Source organism: Halyomorpha halys, unplaced genomic scaffold (assembly GCF_000696795.3).
Source record: "Halyomorpha halys isolate HHAL.00 unplaced genomic scaffold, Hhal_1.1 Scaffold199.1, whole genome shotgun sequence".
In the NCBI taxonomy this organism is placed as follows: domain Eukaryota; kingdom Metazoa; phylum Arthropoda; class Insecta; order Hemiptera; family Pentatomidae; genus Halyomorpha; species Halyomorpha halys.
In genome coordinates, this window is record NW_027112578.1 from 641,328 (window position 1) to 667,516 (window position 26,189).

A 26,189-nucleotide genomic window follows, 5' to 3' on the forward strand; every position below is an offset into this window, starting at 1 on the left:
AATCTCACTTTCAAAAAAATACTCCTGATTCTCAAATGGAGTAACTAACACTGGAAAATCAGAACTTCACTCAAGGCTAAAGGAAGAAAAGTTAACTAACTTTAAAACTTCAGTAAGGTATCAGGAACTCAAGGTTGCAGTTCTGCACTAATAATAGTGCAAATTGAAGTTGGTCAACGTTTTTTAAAAATATCCACAATAGTGGAAGTTGACGAAAAAAAGAAATAGGTGTAATATCAACTGATTGAAAATTTTTTAAATTCAAACGAAAATTTACTTTATACTTAGAAGGAGAGGACGCAGTGGGAGGGGAGTTACCGATTTAAATTTCTTTTGTTCCACATCCGTGTAGGATGATTAGTCTGCTCCACATTCGTTTCCATGGGCTAAAAGAACCTAGAAAAAAATATTAAAAATTATATAATTATGATTTTTAATAAAAATTTCTATTTTTCACCATCTTTTTTTTTTAAATTTATTCATTGATATTTACAACTGTGCATGTAGAGAAACTACCCAATGGTAGCACTCTAAAAACATTTTTACAATATAAGGTCTCGAGGCCATCTTCTTTTCAGACACCTCGGAGGATTGTCCGGAATAAAAGAGGAAGCAAGATTAGAAACTAATGGATTTGAGTGGTTAGGGAGTATGTAGTGGAAGGATTGATATCTGGTTCGGGCTAGATCGGTTACAAATGGAACATTAAGGTCTTTGTGAATGGTTTTATTTGTGATAAAGTAGGGAGCATTTAGGGTTTTTCACCATCTAAAAAGATTTTTTTATATGTTTTTAAATCTATTTAAATGGGACTGTGTACATTGTAGATTTTTTAAATCACTATCAGATTTATAATCACTAGAATTAGATTTGCAATAAAGCTGGGTTTCAGATAATTCGGCCTATAAGTGAATTAAAGACAATTAATTCTAAAAGAAAGTAAATAATAAAAAAAAGGTACATAATAAGACCTACCTATACTAGGTACAGGTATTGCTACTTTATATATTTATATTGCTAACTGCTTTAAGCAATATAACAAATTTTGTTTTGTTTTGTACGTCTACAAAAGTAAAAAAAATGATATTTGTTAACTGTGAGGGTGTCTCTGATTTTAACCAATCTTTTTGGTTGTTCTACATCCAAAAGTATTGGTATTGTATCTGGAAGGCATTTATGTAGAAGTCTCCTGGACTGTGATTAACTGAAATAAGATTTTCAGGCAGTAAAAAGGATGAAAACCAATCCATTTTACTAAAATGGTGTCTCATGGAATTAGCATTTATAGCTCTTTTTGTTCCAACAAAGTATTCAAAATGCTACTTCAGTATCTGCTATCTGTCATATCGTATTCGACCGGTGTGTTTTGTGTGAATATTAATTAATTCACTATGATATGTAGGAAAGGCATTAATGCACTAGATTAGAAACCAGATCATAATACAAATTATGACAGTCCCTTTTTAAGGAAACTTTTAGTTTCCTCTGCCTTTCTGCATTGCAAAAATGTTTTTAAATTATTTAGAGTAATTTTTTTTTTTTAAGCCGAACCTTGTTGCAGAGCATAAAGAGAACCACCATTACTGATTTCAGATTATTTCACTATCCAACTTTACTAGCTAATACTGACCGCATTAACAAGCACGTTGATAAGCGGCACGTTTAGAGGTGCTAGGCTATTTATATTTACCTTGATATGCTACGGATTTCTCATTGGCCTTACTAATATTGCAAGTAAACAAACTAGCAGATAATGCTTTGACCTTTTAGACTCAGGCACAATATGGCAAGTAAACAAACTAATTTTTATCCCGCCTGACTTTCACATTTTAATGCCATTTTGTTATAGGGGTTTCGGCACAAGACGATTAACATCACTACTGCTAATAAAACATTATTTATTTGTTAAATCTCTTATTTTAGGAGTTGTGTGTTTTTCTGATTCTGGAAACAATTATATATATATATATCTGGTTGATAAATACCTAACATACTGTGATAATTTTACGATAGTTGGCTGTCAAGATGTTTTAAGTTATCCGTTTAGAGCTAAATTTAGCCTGACTTTTCTACTTCCCTCATTCTGTATCGATAGATAGGGTTTCTCTTTCTTGTGTAAATTTCCTTTAGGCAAATTTAATGGATTATTAATTTTTTTAAGCAATTACAACCAATTATAACCAATTCAGCCCAACCTATTATACGTATTTTCAATCTGAGTTAAACTGAAGAGTATCCCACAAAGACCATTTTATAGAATTGGAAATCGAAAATATTAATTTCTTTTTCGATGCTAAACCAACAGCATGGGCTGCCGCCACGTTTTTGGAATTATAAAAAAAATCAAAATAAATGAGATAAATTAATTTTAGTCTATTAATGAAGTAACTGGAGAGATATAGGGTTAAATATAAAATAATTGTAAGAAATTACCGCTAATCTGTCTGAGGAAAGGGAGTGCTCTTGCCGCGTAATTCCCTGAGATGGACATTGGCTAAATGTCTAAGACCGGCTCTGCTTAACCGTCTTTGCGTTCAATAAGGTTATCATTTTTTTCTTAAGAAAAGGCAAATTGGAGCTTTGAATAAATCACTATTTGTTAATATTTTGTTTATTTTTAGAATCTGATTACTGTAACCTAGTCCGCGACATAGCGCCCTATAACAGCGGGCGGAGACTGTTGGACATCATCGATATGTGCGTTCTCGACTTCCTTACCGGGAATATGGACCGCCACCACTACGAGACCTTCCGGCTCTTCGGTAATGATACGTTCCTACTTCATTTGGACCACGGCAGGGGGTTCGGGTCGCACAGCCACGATGAATTCAGTATCCTCGCACCGCTACGGCAGTGCTGTATCATCAGGCACTCTACTCTACGTTCAATCCTCAGGTGAGTATTCTTCGGTACTTTTAATTCAAATGATTGATGATTAATTTTTACTTCTTATTATAAATTTTCCTATCTAGCTTGACTGTAACAACTTTAATATGTTCCATTTTCTTTCACACCGTTTTGTTATAGATTAAGAAGAACATCTTATACATAGTCTTTCAGGGCTTATTGTTCTAACTGAAAATATGAATTGAACATCTCAAAACATGAAAAAAAATAAAACATGAAAGTGCTTTCGCTAACGCTATGTTAGAGAGATATTCTCGTCTAAAGATTTTAATTCTTATCACTTACTTAGGTTATGATAAATAAAGTGTTCCTTCTACTATATTATTCAAATGTAAAGATTAACATTCACATTAAATCTTAATATGAATAATTAACGAAAAGCATTAAAAACGGATTTTTTTGTTTGGGACGGCATTAAACAAAAGGTCTATGCAAGACCGGTCAATGTCCTTAATCCTTACGTAGAAGGATAATTAAAACTTGTTTGTGAAATAATAACACATATCCAATGCCCTAATATTTATCCCCTCCAAATCTCTGAAACAACATTGTTTAGAAAAAACATAAAATGTTCCATTATTATTCATTCGAAGCTCCATATCCTTAAAACTTTAAAACTCTACAACACTAAAACACCTCATAGCACATTATTTAAAGTACAGTAGATTTTCTAAACTATACACTCTAATAGAGCTGTTTACATTCAATAATTCTCGAGAAACAGTTTTCAAAAAGAAACATTTTTTATCAAATAACAAAACATCAATATTTTGGGGATTTTCTTAGGCGTATATGCCCTGTGTTTTGTTAGTATAATTATTTTTATTTATATTTTATTCAAGCACTTATATATCTATTTTTACAACAAAAATTATATTGAACCACCTATGTAATAACAGAGGAGTAGGAAAGTATTTCAGTAATTACAAAACTAAATTGCAGTCTATTCAGAATAGAATTACATTAGTTGCATTAAGTACCTAGGAACATGGTAGTAAGGTACAATAGAAGCAGGTAGCCAATAATTATTTTCATATCAATTGACTATAAATGAATATTGAATATCACATCTTTTTATGTTTGGTACCAATAAATTGAACAGGTAGAAGTAGGTACTTAATTGGCACTAAATACATGTATTATAATTCATAAAATAATATTAATAAGTCTGAATATTATAATTAATTAATTTAGCAGGTAACTATAAAACAAATAACAAGATGGTGAACATTTTCCTATATGTTGTGGTTCAGAAAAAGAATTAGAGATAAATATTCAGGGAGAAGGCGACTTCGTTTTTCATTCTTTGTTTAATTGAGGGATAATGACAAAATGGCAATTACGAATGGCAAGATGAGTCGATGACCTTTTTGGGATGAGCGGAACGGTCGGGGGAGATTCAACCACTCGCAGTTCCTGAAGTCGAACAGATGATTCCCCGAGAGGACCGGCACCGAGCCAACTCCCCTCTCTGTGCAGCCAGGCTCAGTTACCGTGCGCATTTTGACACTTTCAGTTTGGATAAGTTCTTTCCGGAGATGTCTCCTTACCGATACACCTCTATCAGCTACTACCCGTCAATTGAGAGTTAGTAGGCATCAGTACGTCGTCCGTAGGAGTAGTGGTTTCCATATTTGACATAATAAAATCTTAAAATGTTGTTTTTGAAAATTGTGTTTCAAGAATTATTGAACGTAAATAATTCCATTAGGGCTCATATATTATCAAATTTACTCTACTTGAAATGATATTCTAGTAAGGTTTTTAATTTTGGTATTTTGGAATAGCTCCGATTGAAAAAATAATTACTTTTTACGTTTGAAATAGCCATAATTTTATATTCTCACCAATTATGGTTGGCAGAGTCGTCAATTTTGTCCAGTAACTACATTCTAGTGAAAAACCAGTAAAAAATTGAGGTGAAATAACTTACATTTCTTGAAAAAAATAATGCTCTATTCCAGTCCAAAATGGATTACTCAGAAAATGGATAAAATGTATTGTGATCTGTAGCTCTTCAATAATGATAATTTATTTCCCTTTGTACAGTCCACATCACAGGTTATCAGCAGTGTTGTTGCAGCTCATTAAATTATATATATTTTATTTAGTTTATACACGGAATCAGGTATTGAAAAAGCAATGGGCCTCTGACAGTGTCATTTTTTTAAATATTTTTATTTCTACTATTACAAATATGACATTAGTCAGTGGCTGTTTACCCCAGTCATTAAATGTATGATTATTTTTTTTATTTCAATAAGGTGATTCCATCCTACACACTCAACATTGAAAGATTTAAAGTTTAATAAATTAGAACTTATAAATAAATCACAAACTTATAGCAAGTCTTTTTTAAGTCAACATAAAATTTATTGCGAATTCGTTTTCGATTACTTATTCGGATCTAATATTAAATGTTTAGATAGTAGTAATAATTTATTTAGAAATTTGATTTTTGATGATATAGTCCATTAAATTGCACTGTACAACTTTTGATTTTAATTAGAAGCTTTATTAGAGCTAAATGTAACGTATGTGACAGATGTAACTATTAAAACTAAAATTTTAATTTGGGAACCTCACCTTCTGTTACTCACCTGTAATCATATTAATCATTATATTGGTTTTTGTTGTATCCTCCAGAGGAAATCCGACTGTAGATGTAGATAATTTAATGCTTGAAGGTGTAGTTCTGGATAGTATTAGTATTAAATTTAACAAGTTCTTAGATACAAAATTGCTAATAAATCTTATGAAGAACTGAAAACTATCTACTGATTAATGGAAAGCAAATTATATTTCTAGTTATCACAATGGTCCAACTAAGTTGAGCGAGGCTATGAGGAATTCCCTTCTGTCAGATCCAGTCGCACCAGTTCTGTTAGAGCCTCACCTCAAAGCCTTGGACCGAAGGATAGGTATGATTCTTCAAGAAGTAAGAACGTGCCTCAAAAAGTCCGGTGAGCAGAATGAAGAGCTACCAAACTATTTAGCTGCGACTGTTGAAGGCGATTGAATGATTCGATACTGCATGGCACTTCATTCAATGAGCTATGATATATTGATATGAGTATAAAAGTGTTACCTGTTTAATATTTTGAGCAAGAATTGTTCATTATTATAGTAGCAAGTTTACTTTCACAACAAAAATTACTGTTTACGTGATCTTATTCATATTGACAAATCAAAAGCTCACAGGTGCCTAATTAACTAAAATGTAATGTTCCTTAATTTGTATATTTTATAAGTGACTTCAATTTTAATTATGTGTACAGATTAAGTGTACATTTGATTATATGTTACGCAGTTTATAAATACCTAGTTACCACCTCATTTATATATTTATTTTTTACCTATAAATGGGCATTATTAATATGTATATGTATGTGTCTTTCTCTTTCTATTTGTGTGTGTGTAAAATATATACATACATAAAGCGAGAAAGAGAAAGAGAATTGTAGAATTATGAAAACAATATATTTTTTTTAATAAATTATAAATAAGACAAAAATAAGTTAAGAAGAAAAAATGTGTAATTATATAGTTATATTTGATTATATAAAGTATCCAACTCCATTTTATCCTTTTTATACTGTTTAACCAAGATTATTCTCCGATGATAAACTAAAATTAGTGATAATTTATTAACTTGTGCCTTCTAGAAACCTTGGAAATGCTAATCATTATGTTCTTATAAGTTATCTTTAAATGTTGATCTACTTGATTCTTTAAAGTTTTAATTGCAACATTCCAGTAGTATTTACACATGTTTCTTTTGTATAAAAGCTCGGAAGATAAAAAAAGGCAGGTTCTGTTAATTCATTAAAATGGAACTAATAATAGGGCAACGCAACCTCTTTCTTATTTTAACTAGGATGAGCAATATTATAAATGAATATTTCACTTGACAAGGGTACAATTAATGAGAAAGATAAATATACAAAAATTTGTCTTTCTTTTAATAGTCAGTCTTCTCAACTAAATCGTAAAGTTAAGGCTGTAGATATTATTCATTCATAACTGTTTTTTTGTTTTGTTTTTTTAATCGGCCAAGACTCCCGTTGAAGTCCTATATTGCTTGATAACTGTTATATAATCGCTAAGAAAAAATAATTATGTTATAAATTATTTTTCACACACTAAATGTAAAAAGAAAAAAACAAACCTTTACAATCATTTGTCATTGAAGCATTTTTCTTTTGTCCAAAAAAAAAATTCTGCAATCTTTTTGATAATTCTATAAGTTCTCGAGTCAAATCAATATGTTATAATTTTTCTGATCATTTAGTTATAACTATTACTTTATAGAAAGTTTACACCAAAAAAAAATCTTTTAAAATAGTTGGTGATTGCAACTTATTATATATACTCTAGATATAAAGATACATGAACCTAATGTGCGACTGTCTGTGTTTACACACGTCTGTGAATGTTTGCGTGCGTGCTTGTATGGAATCCTTCAATAGACTGATTTATATAAATATCCTATTTGTATTCATTATTTTGGAGCCTAATTTTAAGGCCAATAATTGAATTTGAAATATCAACATATCATTACATCAATAAGCAAATTGGACTAGCTGTCCACTTTAATTGTAATGTATCATACAGTTCATTTGTAACTTTCCTTATTACTATATATTTTCAAACTTGAGGAATATACTGTTCAAACTGTTAGTTACAACAACAATTAGTTGTTTTTAATAATCTTATTTATATGTTTTGTGTGACCAGAGTTTTTGTTTGTTTTTTTTTTTTTGTTATTTCTTTTTTCTTTGATTCTGCAAATTTAATTTAACAGAAAGATAAAATATTAAACATTTTTTTTAACACTTTATAAAAAGTGAAAATGTGCCAGCATAAATAAATGTTATTAGAACATGTATTGTAAGTGAAAAACAGATTTTTTCTTATAATACCTATTCCTATGTATATATATAGATACATATATTACCTATTTCTATGTATGTTTTCACAATCAACTAGTCAGCAACTATAAAAAAAAAAAAAAAAAAAAAAAACCATTGATTACTAAAATATACTTTGAGGTGTCTTTATTTACCATTATAACTCCTTAGATACTATTTAGTCAATATATTTTTCTGTTTGTAGTCATGAATGGTAACTCTTTTATTCTTTAAAAACAGATAAATTGAACTTGGTTTGTTTATTAATTACCTCTCCCTCCCCCGTATATCAAAAATGACCAGGAAGGTAGTCACAAAAAAAAAAAAAAAATTGGAAACAAATTGTACCACTGATAAATCGAAATTAGCCATCATCCCAGTATAAGGTCGATTTTTTTCTTGGAACGAGTTGTTCTGATCAGAGGACCATATACATGAAATCCTGAAATTTTTATGAATTTATCTGCAAAAATAAATAAATTTAAGGCAAAAGGTTCTTTAATTTGAGGGACGACAATCTAAAACTGGTTATATTAATTCCTTGATCATATTTTTTAATAGTCCACGGCCAACTATTAAATCATTTTTTTTCTTATTTACTCGACTAAGTAACAGATCACCCCTCATTGATTCTCGGAACTTGACTTTACTGCCTACGTTTTATTCAAAATGGCGGCCGATTTGAGGTTTCGTACGTCTACACCTTGGACTTTGATGAAGACATAGAACATGTATTAAATGTTTTGAAATCACTAAATCCTACAAACTTTATTTTAAAAATAAATTCCAATAATTTTATTTCAAAATTAAATTTGTTACGAACAAGTATCTTTATAAATAAGGCGATCTTTATAAATAATTATAAAAATAATAAACCATTACGTAATTATTTGCAGCGTTCTAAATTACAGATAATTAATAAATCCTCCCTGTCCCGATGTTCACTGTACCACTCAACTTTCAGTAGCCAATAAAATAATATTATCTTTGTTGGGAATTGGGTCGCAGGTGTTCCACTGGACAGGGAATAAAAAAAAAATGGGAACGAGAGAAGTTTAGATTGGAGAACTATAACAAACTCCCATTGAGTGCCGATAATCGGAAGCTGTATCCTTCCTTACACACCATTCTCGGCTATGGCTTCTGTATCAACTGAACAAAGACAATGCTTTTAGAATAATTGTATATTTTAGAAGAGGGTCAGTACTTACAAATAAAAGAAGTATTTGATATAAAATTATATTTTCAGAGAAGTAAGTATGGCGGATTTCGGACTTGCGTCGGCAATTGAAACTACTTATATTATGAAAAGAGTTAAAATTAAAAGGAAGTGTGTATATCACTAAAAAATGTGGTAGATGATGAAAAAAATATTGCAATAGTACTTGATAAACATTAATTTCAGCTTTGATTTTTGTATTTTAATGAGATGCAAATTTCTTCAGTAGTCCAAATATATGATATTTCCTTATAATATAGGATGTGTTGTAAGTTTGTGCTGAGCCAAATCGAAAATAGACCGATAAAAATAAAAAATATTTTCACGAATTTATTCACCATTGATTGATAGAATTTAAAATATATAATCATCAAATAGAATTAATAATTGATTCTAAAGGTAGAGAAAATTTTTAATAAACTTTAAAAAAGTATTTAAACCATGTAGAGTACAAATGTCTGTCTGTTGGCAGTTATGAAAAAAGTCTAAGCACAAAAATTTGTCATTTGTCTCAAGCTCCTTTAGTTTGGTCTCAAAAACGAAATTTAAAAAGTGGATCAACTTTGAAACTTGAAGTAACTTGTTCCAAAGACTTACAAGCTAATTAAAAACAGGAATTTTTATTTAGATCATGTGTTATAAAAATATTTTAGAATGAATCTATTCATTAAATCAACCTTCAAAATATTTCAGTTGTACTAATATTACCTTTATCTGTATCTGAACAAAATATATTTGTAGAAACTAGAATTTATAATCAAAACTTCCCAGCATTTAAAATTTGAATTACTTATTTTAAAGAAAATGTGGTAACGCTCTTGAGTGAATAAAAATAATAAAATAGAAAATAAATTACTATTATTAAATTAACAAAATATATTAGTGTATCCAAATAACTTTGATAATAAAAACAAATAATACACTTATAACTTACAATAAAAAACTAAAAGTAAACATCAATTCATTTTTAATTAAGAATTGTAAAAATCATAAAACCAATTGTTATTTGAAACCAAGACCTTAATTTACATTACAATTGGAGCATTTTACATTTTTTTTTTGTTTTTTTGCATGACAGCCTGTTATTTTACAGTTGTTCCTTTTTTATAAAAAAAACAGGTTGATGGGAAAATCCATCGTACAGCAACCAAGGGTTTTCAAAATTCATCCTCCACATCATCCAACACTGCTTCCTTCACTATTGCTTGCTAGTGTCATCAACTTGCCCTCTGCAATGTTGACTTCTTCAATAGGACTGTCAAATTTGTGAAACAGAATGTTGTCAGAACTGATGTTTAGAATTGAATCTTCTTTCCCATCCATTTGATTTTCATCAACTTCAATGAAACTTTCCAATATTCGAGGAATTTTAATAATGCTAAACAATTCTCTTTGATAACTTTTCTCTTCCGTACTGATAAAATGAAAACTTATGAAAAAATAAAAGTAAAACATGTTATTTCATAAGGACTATGACAATTAAAATAAAAATTGCTCTTTTAAATTAACTTATAAGTCTTTGGAACAAGTTACTTCAAGTTTCAAAGTTGATCCACTTTTTGAAATTTATTTTTGAATAAATGAAAGTTTGATAAGAGCCTGGTGACATAACATTCATGTTTTTCAATTTTTAACATATTTTTGTTTTTGACTAAAAAGGTCCGATTTACATTTAGTAACTCTAAAAATATAAAATTTTCAAGCCTTAATATGCCATTATTTCTGTCACTGAGAAATAATTCATTTGCTCAAAAATTAATATAAACAAATACATATTTACATCCATATAAAAAACTTTCATCATCTGAATATAATAAAGGACACTTTGTAAAACTTTTTTGTGAGAATTACACATTTAGAACAATGCTGCTCCATATACGTGCAGACATACAGGAATATTGGAAGTTACAGTAAGTATAAATAGACTAATTACACTTATTAATAAAATAAATATACAGGCATAGATGTTATGGCTATCTCCATCACACTAAACAAAACACCTCAGAAGAGGCCAATGCTCCATCCTAATAATGCATCTAAACTTTGTTTTAAAAAAAAAAAACTTTCAACAGCAAGATAATTAAAATTTGAATAGTATGAAATGACTAACTTTCTTATTCATCGTTTTTCTAATGTTAGGATCTTTATTGTAATTTACATTCATGAGGAATAGCTTGAAAATGGATTAGATTAAAAATGAGAGATTATACCTTCAAATATAATTTTAATTTTTTACAGAATTTTATAATAGCTTGTTTGTTAGGAATAGATGGAGTTCACCATAAGCATTAGACAAAGTAAAATGTATAGAAATATTGGTAGTATACTTTTCTTCAACTAAGCTTCTTAATTCAGCAAGAAGACTTGTAGACAGATAACCAATTGCTGTTCATCTCTTGGTGTAAGTAATTTGCTGAATTTATTCTGCAAAGTAATATTTCTGGACCATTGTGAAATTTCACTGAGTGGTAAGATAATCAATTTGTAATTTACAAGAAATATAGAATATTTAACTGCTCTGTCTATCTCTTTCAATCCCGATGGCCCTCACAGTACTCCCTGGGAGAGTCCCATCAGACTCATAAATATAAAAATGCTAAAATATAGCAAATCTCTGAACTGTGGGAAAAATCTTGAGTTAAAACAACCCAGGACAAAGATGCTCAAGCAGAAGCTACAAAAATATACTTATAATTAAATATATTTTACACATAAATTCTACATTCACCTATTTTTATGGGTAAATAATAATAATAATAAAGTTTAAAATTTACTCAGTAATTTAATTTCATTTAATAGGGATAATCAAAATATTAATGAAATCCAGCAACAGTGATAGATAATATATAATAGAAAATACTGATAAAAAAAGAACTAGGTAATGATAAAAAACAAGTTTTATTTATCTTTAGTGACTAAAAATATAAGTTTACATATTATTAGTTACACAAATAACCTCATAAATGCTTCTACTAACTTAGAAAGGCTTGGATCTAAAATTTATATTTTATTTTACTGTAGGGGTGAAAAAAAATTGTTTATTATATCCTATTATTGTATATCTTTTTTTTATGATTATACCATGTATGTGTAATGTAAATATGTCCGAATACGGATTGATAAGTATGCTGTGTGAGATAGCAACCTAATGTATTTAGGCAGCATAGATGAATAAATAAAGTATTTCTCTCTAATAAAGAATTTTAGTTCAACTATTTGAAATGATAACAATTATTTATTTTCAAAGGAAAAAACTTATTGATTCACTCATAACATTATTTATTAATAATTTATAATTTGTTAATACTTTTTCATAATAGTAAACATGGTAGAGTTTTGTGGAAAAATAATTTTTTCTGTTATATGAAAAATTTAAACAATAGAAAAATCAGTTTCCCTGAATTTAAAAATTCTCTTCAAGTAAATTGGTCAATAAAGCAAGAAAACATTCAAAATAACAAATATAAGGCTGATAAAAATATAAAAACATACTAAACTATGAAGCAAAGGAAAAATAAGGAGAGCCTTGATTTTCTCAACCTTCAATTATGTTATACATTGAAAAACATGCTCAGTCTTCAGTTATTGAATGTTCCTGTTAATTTTTAATATTTCCAATTGTAAAAATCCTGAGTTAAAACAGAAATTTGAACTAAGTTTACAAACATAACAACTACCATATAACAATAAAACAATTTAAAAAACCTAAGAGAAAGGATTTTCACACAACTATTGATAGTAAACATATTCAATCTTCTAAAGTAACATTTTTAAAAAGATATGACATTGATTCCTTATTATGAATCCGCCTGATAGCCTCAGATAGAAGAACACTGATGTCAACAGTTTTAATTTTATGACACTGAAGTTTCTGCAGCTCATGAGGTATTGTATTAGTAACAACTACCTGAAAATTAAACCATTAAAAAGTTAAATAAAAGCAACCAAAAATAAATAATTTTCAAAAATACAGATATTTAAATAATATATAAAATCTTTTAAATCAATATTATTTACAATTTTTGAATTCTCACAGAATATTTTAACAAAACCATATAAAGTACAAAGAAACATATGGCAGAGCTTCCTTCACTGTATATTAAATTTAATGATCAACTTCAGCTAGATTACTGTTTAAAATTTTTCTTTATCCTTAGTACCAAAAACTTCTTGTGACAGATAAAAACCTATTACCATACTTCTAATTAACAGGAAAAACCAAACATAAATTATTAAAAATAGAGTTACCAAAAAAAAAATTAAAAGCTTTCACTTATCACCCTACGAAGAGATGAAATTATTCCTAGTCGTAAATATACACCAATCCTAAATATGTAATTTCAATTTCATAAGATGTTTCGTTTAAAGCTAGATTGTTTGTATACAAACAGACCATTTTCCCACACTGAGGGAATGAGGGAACCTCAAAACGTTTATTCCCATCGAAAACTTGAATTTGAACTTTTTCACAATCACAATACTTCACCTTACTATGTATTCCATATACAGTAAAGTGAAGTAAAAAAACAAATTGAATTTTGGTCAAAAACTACAACACTAAAACATTGCATTTGCAGACTGTAAAGTATGTGTATGCTTTATATAAGATAGATCCATTGGAAGCAATCATTGATATCAAAGGAACATTTGGGAATGCATACCCTAAAATACTCTGTCATCAAAGCAACAGAATACCTTCTTGGTCTACCGACAGACATACATTATGATTTTGTGATCAAAGAAAGACTACATGACTACAATACACCTAGTTCAAACCCAAACATTCGTGACTAATCAATAAAACTGCCAGTCTCATTGAGAAACTGACTCAACTGTTATTGTGATCCATCTATAATACAATAATTGATCATACAATCACAAATATACATAATGCCATAATTACCTCATCAATAGGAGAATCCTCAATCAGCCTCGGAGCATCAGAAGACAGGAGACCATGAGTAGCCATCACATAAATTTTATAAGCTCCTCTTTCTTTTAACACTTCCGAAGCTGTCACAAATGCTTGAACGTCATCTATCATATCATCCTAGAAAAAAAAAAGTAATTAATTAAAAAAAAACAACAAAATATTTAACTAAACTAACTGTATAACTATAGTAGCTTCTTTATACAAGAAAAGCTTAGAGATGTATTAATATGATAGAGACTACTTGACTAAATTGTTAATTCAGAACTAAGTATGACACCAACTGAAGGAAAAAATCACTGAAGAAGATTTTATCTAAGGCAACAAAGCTGCATGAAAAACTGAAAGTTTTTTTTTTTTTATGTATTAAAGACTAAGAAATTCAAACTTTAAAACAATAGAAGTGCAATAGTGAACCATTAAGCTTTGTCTTAGCTATTTTGTCAGAGGAACTCCTTTAGAAGGTCTGTGGAGGTGATCATAGTTAACTAGTATTTATCATAAGACTTTCATATTTTCAGGTGATCAGTTCTTTTAATAGGTTCAGTAGATGAAAAAGATTACTTTATTTATCAATTTGATACAATCCTCAAAAAGGAGTGTTGACACTCAGTTGACTTCTGGTTAGGGATTTGTACAATTTCTTAGCATTAGCCACTTATGTCAAGTACTGCAATCATAATTCATTTTTAGCTTAAATTAACCACTGAATAAAAAATTAATCCAATAAACAAACAACAATTAAAATATAAATATTTATTATTAAAAAATTAATAAACAACCATGGTTAATTTAGGGATAGTTTTAGCTACAGCAAATATTTTCCAGACTCAGTAGTAGAGACCACCTATTAAAAATATGAGTTAGAAACTGCCTCTCTTACCAGAGTCAGATTCCCAGAGAAATAGGATTTCATAATTGCTTCTATTGTGGGAGAAAAAGAATATAAAGAAATGTGTGTGTTAAATTCTGGAAGTTATTAGTGAGATTAGGTTGGTCAAGGCGTATATGCACAATAAAGGAACAAATTATTTGCAATCCGCCAACAGGTTTAACTGTAAGAAAACAAAGCGAATGTGCAATACAAAAGTTGTTTGTAGGTAAATAACTAATGTTTTATCAGTTGAAATATGTGTCCTGAAGGTCTAAATTGCCAAAAACAACTTACAATTTATATTGGCTTTTCATCATTTATTTCCGGTACTAAAACAACTGTTCTGATGAAGACACCTCATTAAATGAATGTTTCAATTATAATGACAGATTCTTACAAAATATTGAATTCTGTATACGTAAAAGAAATTAAGTCATCCCACAGGAAATTCCAGAGTTAGATGCACAGGAACAGGTTCAAAAATTAATAATTCCCTCAGAAAGTAACCTCATGCCACTGTTATGATCCAAACAAATTTAAATCAAAATTCCAAAAATTGTAGAGCTTAAGGGAAGTTAATACAATTGAAAGTAAAATTGAGAAAATAAACTAGTAATATATAATAATTTTTAAAATAACAAACATTCAAGATTTAAAATTAAGAATTCAAATTAACATGAAAATGAGAAACCATATACTTACTACCATTATGGCTATTCTGCCACTAACATCACCAACAATATTAATAGGGGGTTTTTCTTTTGCAGGGTGTTGAGGAACACCGACACCAACCCCCATTATCCTAGATGCTATTGAAGGTGGAGGTGGTGAATATCTTCAAAATAAAGAGAAATAATTCAAGTAATAAATCAATCAAATGGAAATATGAAATAGAAAAATATCGACCTTCCATCAACCATATCTGATTCAGCTTCCTTTTGTTCTCCATGAATAACAGCAAAACCTAATCTTAATCTTTCTGCATAAGATGTGGCTTTGTTTGCTGATCCAGGGTTACGTGCAACAATTACTGCATTACGATAATCTGGTATACTCTCCTAAAAAATAAATTAAGTCAAAAGCAATAAATATAAAGTTATTTTAATCGTAATTTTTCGTTGAGTAAGTCGTTGATTTGAAATTAAGTAATAGTATAGCTGCTAGGAATCAATGTGTCTGAAAAGAGGGCCTATATGATTTTTTGGCCAATCCCTTTAACCTAGTAAATGGGAACTGAACCAATACCACTCAGCGCTAGGCACACTAGAGCCCTTTCCCAATGTACTCATCATTATGGTCTCCATTAGTGCACTATTAATGAATTAATTCATGTACAATCATAATAATAATGAATGTAAATATAAAATCAACAATAAATACAAAATCAATCAGTCATTAGCTGAACATTGTAGAAGTGAGTATGGGAAGGATAATGATTGCCTATGGCAATAGTTTTTCTTTCCACCCTCGAGTTCTGGTGTTGGTGTTGGTAATAGAAACTAATTTTGCAAATGGGTTTAATGATATTTTTTACCAAACTCTGATGGCCACTTAGAAGTTGCTGCCCCATACTAATGCTACCCAGGGTGAAAGTGTCAAGATTCGTACCTCAGAAGTGTTGAGAAATAAGTATTAACTGCCCCAAGTGGTAATCAAACCCACAACCTTCTGGGAGTTTAGGTTTAAGGCTTATTTAGTGGTAAAGAGTTTTAATGTGAAGGAGATATTGATTAAATGTTTTATTTTAGTAATTCTATATCAAATTTAATATTTTACTTCATTTAACTTCTAACTGTAAGAAGATACTTAAGTAGAGGTGAGTCAAAAAAGTTATACAAAATAGCAGAAAAGAATATTTATTAGTCAACCTTTCATCAGATAGATCAAATAATGGAGTTTGATTATCATATGATGTATTATTGTATTATAATATGATTTATGTGTTAATTTTATTATTTCTTAGTTAATTGTATTTTCTCTTATATGTTTTATGTTTATATCCTTCAATAATTATTCTACCATTAAGACTGCATAATTTTTTGTTCTCTCGTTCATATATTCTTTTATCTTTTTTATTTATTTTATACAATTGTTTTAAACATATTCTTGTTTTCGTATTTATAGTACCTTATTATAATCTTACACATTGAATTTCTTTTTCTGATTGTTCTTGCTATACAACATAATTTTGTTAGACCTAAGCAGTTACTACCAACCATGCCGCTTTCCTCCAATATTTGGTCTCTTTCTAGTTCATTCCATATCTGTCATATATCAGGTTGACAATTATTTATTTATTTATCTATTTACCTACATTTGCCTATCCCAGTGGTTTCCAACTCGTAGTCTCCACAAGAACTTTTGAAATGGACAGTGCGAAGGTTTTGGCAGCATACACTAAATGAGGATAACCGCAATAACTGCTTTATTGTTACCTTAACAAATGTTTTAGTGTCAGTTGAAAGGTTTTAACTCGTAAATACATTACTAAAGTGACTCAGAATGCACTTTTTAAAAACAAAATTATCAAATATTTTTCAAATAGGATCCCCTCTTTGTCTCAAATAAGGGGTGAGATGGGCCGGGGATGGTTCAATTTCTGGTTTAGCGGGCAGCAAACTTCTAAAAGTTGGGAACCACTGACTTGATATGTTTTTTGCACCATACTTACACCTCATTTTTTTCCTCAATCCTTTTTCCTTCTTTTAATTATAATATATTTGTAATTATTTTTGCATTAATTATTATTCCAGTGGTACATTTCAATTGTATTATTCATTACTGTGCTTGTTAATATTTATTCTATTCATTTATACTTATTTTCTTTTAATTTACTTGGTTTATTTTTACATCTTTTTCACATAACTTTCTATATGTATTATTAAAGTCTTATCACACTGTACTATATTTGTATCTTGTTTTCATTTAACCCTGATGAAACCCTGCAAAGTGGGATGAAACTTTGGTGACTAATAAACATTTTTTTTCTGTAACATTATATTACATTTCCGACCACCACCTAGACTATCTTCCTACAATTAATTACATATGTTCAACTAATAATCTTCCAATTAAACCTCTGACTTGAAATTAACTATAAACAATTCAAATATATTCTTTACTTTAAATGAAAAACAATGTCAATTTTCTCTAGCCTTTCATTCTTCCACCAAGAAAACAAAGGCTTTGTTGTGACTAGAGAGAATTTCATTTTTTTATTATTATAAATAACATCATGTATATTAATTATATATAGTTTTATTTATATACATTATTTTTAATGAAAGTTCGTTTGACCAATATAAATATACTTTTACATTTTTATTGAAAGTTTTTCAAAATTTTCTACTTTGATTAATTACTTGTTAGTTTATCGGTTAGTGACATATTCAAATGTAATTACAAAATTGAAAAGCTAAGCAAAAGAACATGTTATAAGGAATTTTAGAGGAAATTAAAAATAGTATTTCGCTTGAGAATATTTTTAAATACTTATTTCTATTTAGTGACTTGCATATTTTTTCTTAAACTTAAAATTGATGTCTTAAGAAGCTGAAAAATATAATTCCAGTCTTAACAATGGTATTTCGCTTGGAAGAATATTTTTAAATACTCATTTCTATTTAGTGACTTGCATATATTTTTTTAAACTTAAAATTGATGTCTTAAGAAGCGGAAAAATATAATTCCAGTCTTCATAATTAGAATATAAAACCAAAGAAGCTACCTCATAGCTCTTCAATTACAGATAAAAGTTTAGGTTTTTAATCAGTATAATTTATTTTTTGTTTATATGTGTTCATAAATATGAAGAGTATTTAGCTATTTTAATTTAATTTAATTTAAACTAGGTTAGGCAAGCTTTCAATGTATTAATACTATTAATTAAACCATAAATAAAGTTGAATATTCCAGGATTTGGGTGTTTATACACATTTTAGATTTTTTACAGCACATTTTTACGGTTTTTACTGCATGTTTTTATGGTTTTTACACCACAAAAATCTAGGCTCTAGTTATTAACTAGAAGGTTTAGTTACCCTCCACTTGACCACCTACCCCAGTTTAGAAATAATTTCTTACATAAAATGAGGAAAATTAAAAAATCTAACATGGCTAATTAGGATTGTCATCAATGTATTGTACTAGCTATAATTTCTACAGATTCATTTTACACATGATTAATGAATCTAGGATTAAAATAAATACACTAAGTTTTTAACATAAAATTAATAAACCCTGTGAAAAATTTGTATGATGAGCAAATATCGAAGATGAAAAGTCTGTCAATTATAAGGTCAATTTAGCTTCCTAGCCATTTCTATTGAGGACATACTTACCAATATTTTAAGGTTAATTATTTTTATTCTGGATTTTCTTTTCAGAAAGTTTGATAAATCAATTTCCATAAATTTTTTGGGGTTAATACCTTCCAAAAGTTGAATATAAATTATTCTATATTTTCCTTTTTAGTTGTACAACGTTTCGGAACTACTGTCCCATATTCATGCACCTTAATAATCCTACCATAATTCACTTTAACAACAATTCTCATTCATGTGTATTTGTAATTTGTATTATTATATTTACCTCATGTTTGTCATACTTTTAATTTCACTATTGGATCATGTCATCTATTAAAACATGGCTGAAAATTGTTTTACACTGTTTAATTCAATATTGGTGCATTCTCCTCTCTCTGTTGCACAAACATTGCTCTATACTGTATACTACCTCTTTGGATCTTATCTTATGTCCAGTGTGCTGTTTAGTTATCTCACTATTTATATGTCCCACTTTATCTATTGTGTAATTTAAATTAAACTTTATGATTTGACTATTTTAAACCCATTTATTTCCTATGATTTTTTATGTTTATATGTTTAATCTATTTATAATGTTGGAGTAGTGTGTATTTAAATGTTTAGTGTCAGTTTTGTAGTTTACTGTGTCTTTGATGTTTTTGGTTATATGGATAGCTTCAGAAACTTTCTGCTTTTCGTGTTTTGTGTTATATCTATTATTTTGGGATTTTCAAAGTTGAATTTGTGGTTCAATTTTAATCCTGTGGTAGGCCAGTGCAGTGCAATTTATTTTTTTAACATTTCTACAATTGGTTGCATGTTACTTGATTCTGGTTTCTAGTTTTTTTGATGTTTTGCCAATGTATATTTTTTCACAATTTCCACAATCTAACTTGTATATTGCATTTAATTTTTGCATTTTATTAATTTTGTCTTTCATGTTGGACAGGTTACTTTGTAACTTATTGTTATTGACCTTATTATATTTACACATGTTATAGACCAAACCAGTTCTAATATTTACATGATCATATTCTGTCAATATTCTTTTTATTTTATCAGTTTGGACTGGTATGTACTAGAGTCTAAAGAATTTTTTATTATCAATAAAAGAATTGAAAAATTTATTTTTGTCATTATTCAATGTTCCATCCTGTCCTTTTTCACTATTATCATTCACTGTAAATTTTTTTGTTTACTTCTTAGTAAAATTCAGTAATTCGTTTTTGACTTGGTGTTTCTTCTGTTTTATTTTGCTTTGTAGTTCTGATTGTTTTTATTTTCTTCCGTGTTCTATTTTCTTTATTGTTTTTGGTTGTATGCTTGTTTATTTTATTGTACTATATTCTATTAATCAATCTTTTGGAGTAAAAATTTTATTTGGTTGTATACTTCAGTCTTAATTGCTTTCTATGTAAATGCTGTCCATTAAGTTTATTGCTCTGTCCATTAAATTTTTTGCTACATTCGCTTTTTAATAATTTGGGTGATTTCAAAAGTAATTAAGTAATCTATTGCTTGTATTGAATTTTTTAGTCTGTTTAGTGGTTATTTTTCCTCTATCTAAAATTATATCCATATCCAGATATCTTATTTTTTTATTTTGAGGTCTTTCTACGGTGAATTCTATTCTTTTGTGGTATTTATTACATAAATCTAAAATTTCTTGGTAGCTGTTTTTCATTGTTATTATTATTAAGTCATCAATATATTTTTTTATTAAAATCGGTTTTATTTCTGTCCCTATTAAGTCAGTATTTAGTAAATTTTTCATATCAATTGCACTCAAATTGATCGACAATGTAGAGCCCATCGTTAATCCATGTATCTTATGTAGTTCCCTTTATATTTAAAAATATGGTACTTTGTACATAGATTTAGACCTTCAATGCAAATGCTCTTATCTTTTATTGGTGTATTGTTTATTATTTTTTCCCAATTAACCTCTATTAGTTTCAAGCAGTCATCTACTGGTACATTAGTAAATAAATATTTCACATCCAAACTCTCTATGTCTATTTCTTCAGTATTTTTTTAATTCCAGTGCATTGTTGACATCATACTCATTGCTATTATTTAGTTCATTCAGAGCAGGATTTAGAAATTTTGATAAGACTTCAATCGTCTCATTTATGTTATTTATAATGTGGTGAAGACTGTTATCCTCCTTGTGTAGCTTTATTAATCCATGTATTCTAGGGAGTGTAAATTCACTTACTTGTAATTTGTTTTTATCTATGAACCCTATTTTATGAATTTTATTGACATATTTATTCATTTTTCTGAGTAAATCCGTGACAGGTTCTGCTCTCAATGTCCTGTATATGTTTTTGTCATTTAATAATTTATCCATTTTTTCATCATACTCATTTTTGTATAAAATAGCCAATTGTTTTGTTTTATCCGATCTAATTATAATTATGTCCTTGTTATTTTTTGAAGAAATTGTTTAGGGCTTTTAGATCTCTATTAATTTGTACGTTTAAACTGGATTTTTTGTTATTCTTGTTATTAGCCAAATGATTACTTATTATGGAAGATATTTTATTTCTAGTAACATTAATAATAATTAGAAGCTGAGTACCAGATAAAACTACAAGAAATATTCCATCACGATAGTAAGTGCATTTTTAAATTAGCTACCTTTGTTTTTTAAACATAGGTGCATCAAGGAAAATACATTTATGTATGTATAATGCATCGGAGTGAATTTAATATGGTACCACCTAGGTACAAAACAGATCTGCACAATCTCCGAAAATTTCATCAAAATCTGATTTTTAAAAATGAAATTAAAACATTTGGTACGATGGTCCAAATATGGATTTGATGAAAAAGAAATTGGACCTTTGTAACTCCTACTTATGTTGTACATCTAAAATATAAAATGGGAGAGGACATTTTCAATTCTGAAGATAACATTATAATAACACTTATATATAACATTAACATAAATACTTTACTTGAATATACTGCAGTAAAAATGGAGAAGCACGGAGATTATCAACTGGACAATCAAAAAATCCTTGAATTTCCTTTTGATGAAGATCCATTGTAATTACATGTGTTAAACCTGAATTACACATCATCTTGGCTAGAAGCTTGGAAACAATACAACCTCTCTTTCTCATTTTACCTAAAATGGTAGCATTTTTAAACATTAGTACATCACATATTACACGTTAATATTTTAAAAATATATATTTTTTAATGCAGCACTATTACAAAAACAATTATAAAATAAACAATATTTAACTCTAGAAAGAAATCAACCTGACCAATTCATATTTAACATTTTAGGTATCGTTCAATTAGGTATTATTTTTTAATTGTTTTAAATGATTTGAGTTTCATGGATTGAATTGCTTTTTTCAAGCCTTGGAATTTTTTGATCTCTAATTAAAAAGAGAAATTCTGGATTGGTTTGATGTACTACTTGGCTATGTTGATTTTATTTTTTTGTTTAGAGAAAAAAGGTTGGTCACCCTAGTACATTTAATAAGCCATAAGAAAAAACACCTCGGCTATAAGAAACAAAAATACAAAGGTTTACTCAGATACCAACATTGATTCGGAAGAAGGTTGTAAAGATAGAGAAACTAGGAAATCTGAGGGATCATATTCTGGTGGATCATGATATCCCAACTAATGACTGCTCAGAATATTAGCCATTAATAAACAGCATCTACGATAATAATGAGGATGGGTTGATGAGAGGAAATGATAATAAAACTGGTCAGCCACAAGGATCGGTTGCAATAAAACCTGGATCCTAAAAACATATTCACATGGTCCCCTCTGATTGCAGTTTTATAACGATGGTTGAATAAATTAAAAATCTACCCAGATAAAAGAATGATAATTATTTGTTCCAGGCATAAACACGAGTCTATTACCATTCGCTAAACAAATGAATAAGGAGGATTTTTAGTAGGACTGGCCAAAAGACATAACTGTTCCAGCATAACACAGACAAAACAGTCATTTGTCACCTGATAACACGCATGTTTAAACCCAGATTTCATAACTAACAGATTACAATTGTGGCATAAATAAAACTTTTAAATGATTTTTTTCTTTGTGGATTCCTACATCATTCAGGGTCTAAAAATATTAATTTTAATTTCATATATTTTTCCAATGGTCTACATTTTTCCTAGTGCCAATGGAAGCCATTGTAGTTTTATAAAACAAGCAATTTCTTATGATTGTAAGTGTTTAGATTAACTTAAATAACTCAGTCAATGTAAATACAAATAAATGTAATAAACTGCATGTTTTATAACACAAAAATGGCTCCCAATGGGGTGGTTAGGGGTGGCAATAATAATAATAAATAAAATTATTTTATCTCTTATCTATCTGCTACTATTACCCTTTTCATTTACTGTTTACAACCTTCAATTTTTCTTATATTTTACTTTTCATTGTATACCCCTGTTATTTTCCACTTATGTTTTTTCTTTTTTTTTGTAACTATGTCACGTGTTTGTATCATTTTTAGCCCTGACAAAGCACTGCAAAGTGGGGCGAAACGTTGGCTCAATAAAAATAGTATACCCAGTAACTATTTGATGTTTTTTTGAACACACCCGGACCATATTCTATTCATCCTTACTCGTTTATGTTTCTACATCAATCATCTTTCTAATATCATCATTCAAATTTCAATTTTAAATTTATAAAATATATTATAGTCAAATAATAAATTTTCAAACATTATAGACTAGTTCTGGTGCTGTCTTATTAATAATTAAAGGCTGAACATGAGGTCTAATGATGCCACACTAATACACAGCACACTTCAAGACCGGTTTTATAATGTATATGGCAATAATCTCTAAATCAGTAAATAACTTAATGACCTCAGGAATTAAGGCATTAGAACTGAAAGCCCCAGGACTGAAAATATCACATTAAAGCAGACCAGAGACCGCACATCTCACTATAAAACAAACCGTCTAGTTATAAATTCTATATATTATGTCTTAATAGATCAAGAAACATTGAATATTGTTTATAACAACACCAAATCAGTTATAAAGACGAATATTTCTGGACCCAGGATTTTCAGAGCCTTACCTACTAATTTATGTTTCTTACAGTATATAGAAACTAGAGTTATAACTACTGACTGTCAAATAAAGCTTTTATCACCCAATTAAAGCAATTTATTAGTAATTATTGAGTTTAAAAAATTCCTATTTTACACTTACACAATATAGTGATTGATCATAACGAAAATAAGCAACAATGACCGAATATATCAGGTCCTTTGAAATATGCTTACTACATAATTAGGCTTTCTTTTAGGCTATTGAAGCGTGAAGGACACTTAATTAATTTTTGTAATTAATTAATAGTAAAATTAATTAAATCTGTACTTTTAATTAATTTTGGGTTTTTCAGTACTGATGATGCCAGAATAGGTAGAACATTGACTGGTTAGTTATTAACTGATATCTTTGACACAGAACTTAAGTTTTGTCACCCTCCAATTATAACCTGATCATAGTTTTTGTTTTTATAGTCTTTGATCTCATTAAACTTATAAATCTTAAATGTTTACACAAAAGAAACATGTAAAATCAATTTGATTAAACAAAATAAAAAATACTGATGTTTCATCAGTACATCAAAATTAAAAATATTAAAAATCAATACGATAGAAAAAAAAAAAAATTAAATGATTCACAATCATTAATAGTAAATCATTAAAACAAGACTAAAGCTTAAAATAACCGTAATGAAACATATAGGTAGTAAATAGCAATAGGAAATGTAAATAAACAGTATCTGAGTTGTTGACACTCAAGCGGAAATGTAGTATATTTTGCTATTTTTGGTCTTGGTTGTTTAAGGGGACATTAAAAATAACATTACCTCAGTGCATACCAAAAACTTACATTGTTTGCTGTATGGTAGATATGGAATGACCCCAACAATATTTTTTGCTGACGAAGTTTTACAAGCATAAGCCATTATTAAAAGTTCCATAATGTTATTGTTAACATCCCTAAAGAAGAAAAATATATATATAAAATGAAAAGGTAAGTGGATGGAAACTCAGAACTATATACATTACAGGTACTTATGTCTACTTACTTGGTTCCTGTTTGAATGATATATATATCTTTCCCTCGAACCGAATCACCAATTTCAACTAAAGTTTCTCTGTTGGTTTTATGTGCTACAGTACACCCACCAAGTTTGACACCAAGACGACTAAAAGTAAAAGTAAAGTTTAAAATTATTCTTAAAAAAATCTAATATCAAAAGAACTGTCATAATGATTTCAACAGAAGAAATTATTTTAGAAGTAATACCTTGCCACAAGACTAGCAAGTTCAGGATGAGAATTCCCATTTATTATCATAACATCAGAAGAACCAGACACTTCCATAATTGCTTTCTAAAATCAAATCAATTTTATTGATTTAAACCATTCTTAAAATTAGACTAGTTTAAAACAATGATTTAAATTAGAATAATTTGAACCAATCCTTTGAATTAGATTAATTTACAGCATACATAAATATAATAGAATTTAATTAAGATGACAAGAATTTTCCAAATCATGCAACAAGAAATTTACAATTAAAATGAAGCTCATAACTTAAAAAAATGTACACTTCTGTGAAGAGCAATCATTTTTGCACCCAACTTCAACCTCAAACACAATATACAACTTTCTAGTACATATAGGCAAAGCCTAAATGGACAAGAAATGGGTACATTAAGTTTATTTTATAGTTCAGTATATTATGCATTATAGATTATTTGTACACAATTAGCACAAACCTTGAATGTTAAGCGCAATTTTAAACTATAAAAGGAGTATCTTTTAGCTCCAAAATACTAATGATAGGACTGAATTATTCTGTAATCAAATCTTTTAAGTTATCTGATAAGACAGTCTGAAACCGAAGCATGGGAATAGAAAACAAAACTATGATCAAACTCGTTACGCCGAAACTAGCGCTATCTGTTCTCCACTGTGGCAAAAGAAAAAATCGACAATTAAAAAAATTAAACATTAATTAGA

General features: G+C 28.7%; 2 protein-coding genes across 2 annotated transcripts in view; one reads left to right on the top strand and one right to left on the bottom strand.

The window, feature by feature from the left end:
* The window catches only part of LOC106679376 (extracellular serine/threonine protein CG31145), a 315,704-nt gene extending 307,637 nt beyond the window's left edge, over positions 1-8,067 (top strand). The window contains exons 12-13 of the mRNA XM_067050372.1: positions 2,622-2,895; positions 5,716-8,067. Coding sequence (XP_066906473.1) covers positions 2,622-2,895; positions 5,716-5,926 — 485 coding nt within the window. The 3' untranslated portion in view covers positions 5,927-8,067. The remainder of the gene's footprint in view (positions 1-2,621; positions 2,896-5,715) is intronic.
* Positions 8,068-12,638: 4,571 nt separating this feature from the next.
* On the bottom strand, positions 12,639-26,085 carry LOC106679377 (phosphoribosyl pyrophosphate synthase-associated protein 2). Its single transcript, XM_014418493.3, has 9 exons — positions 25,946-26,085; positions 25,471-25,556; positions 25,250-25,369; positions 25,051-25,160; positions 22,108-22,280; positions 15,747-15,898; positions 15,543-15,675; positions 13,940-14,086; positions 12,639-12,943 (listed from the first exon to the last, which is right to left on the bottom strand). Exons 2-9 carry the CDS (start codon positions 25,545-25,547, stop codon positions 12,785-12,787), a joined length of 1,071 nt encoding a protein of 356 aa, XP_014273979.1. The 5' UTR covers positions 25,548-25,556; positions 25,946-26,085; the 3' UTR covers positions 12,639-12,784.
* Between the last annotated feature and the right edge of the window lie 104 nt (positions 26,086-26,189).

What these genes read in the sequence shown, in the direction of transcription:
- LOC106679377 (XM_014418493.3), bottom strand. Translation starts at nt 25,547, where the DNA reads ATGGAAGTGTCTGGTTCTTCTGATGTTATGATAATAAATGGGAATTCT. An exon ending in TCTACCATACAGCAAACAAT is followed by an intron (nt 22,281 to 25,050) that starts GTAAGTTTTTGG and finishes CTACCATTTTAG; the next exon opens with GTAAAATGAGAAAGAGAGGT. An exon ending in TCAGATATGGTTGATGGAAG is followed by an intron (nt 15,676 to 15,746) that starts GTCGATATTTTT and finishes TTTATTTTGAAG; the next exon opens with ATATTCACCACCTCCACCTT.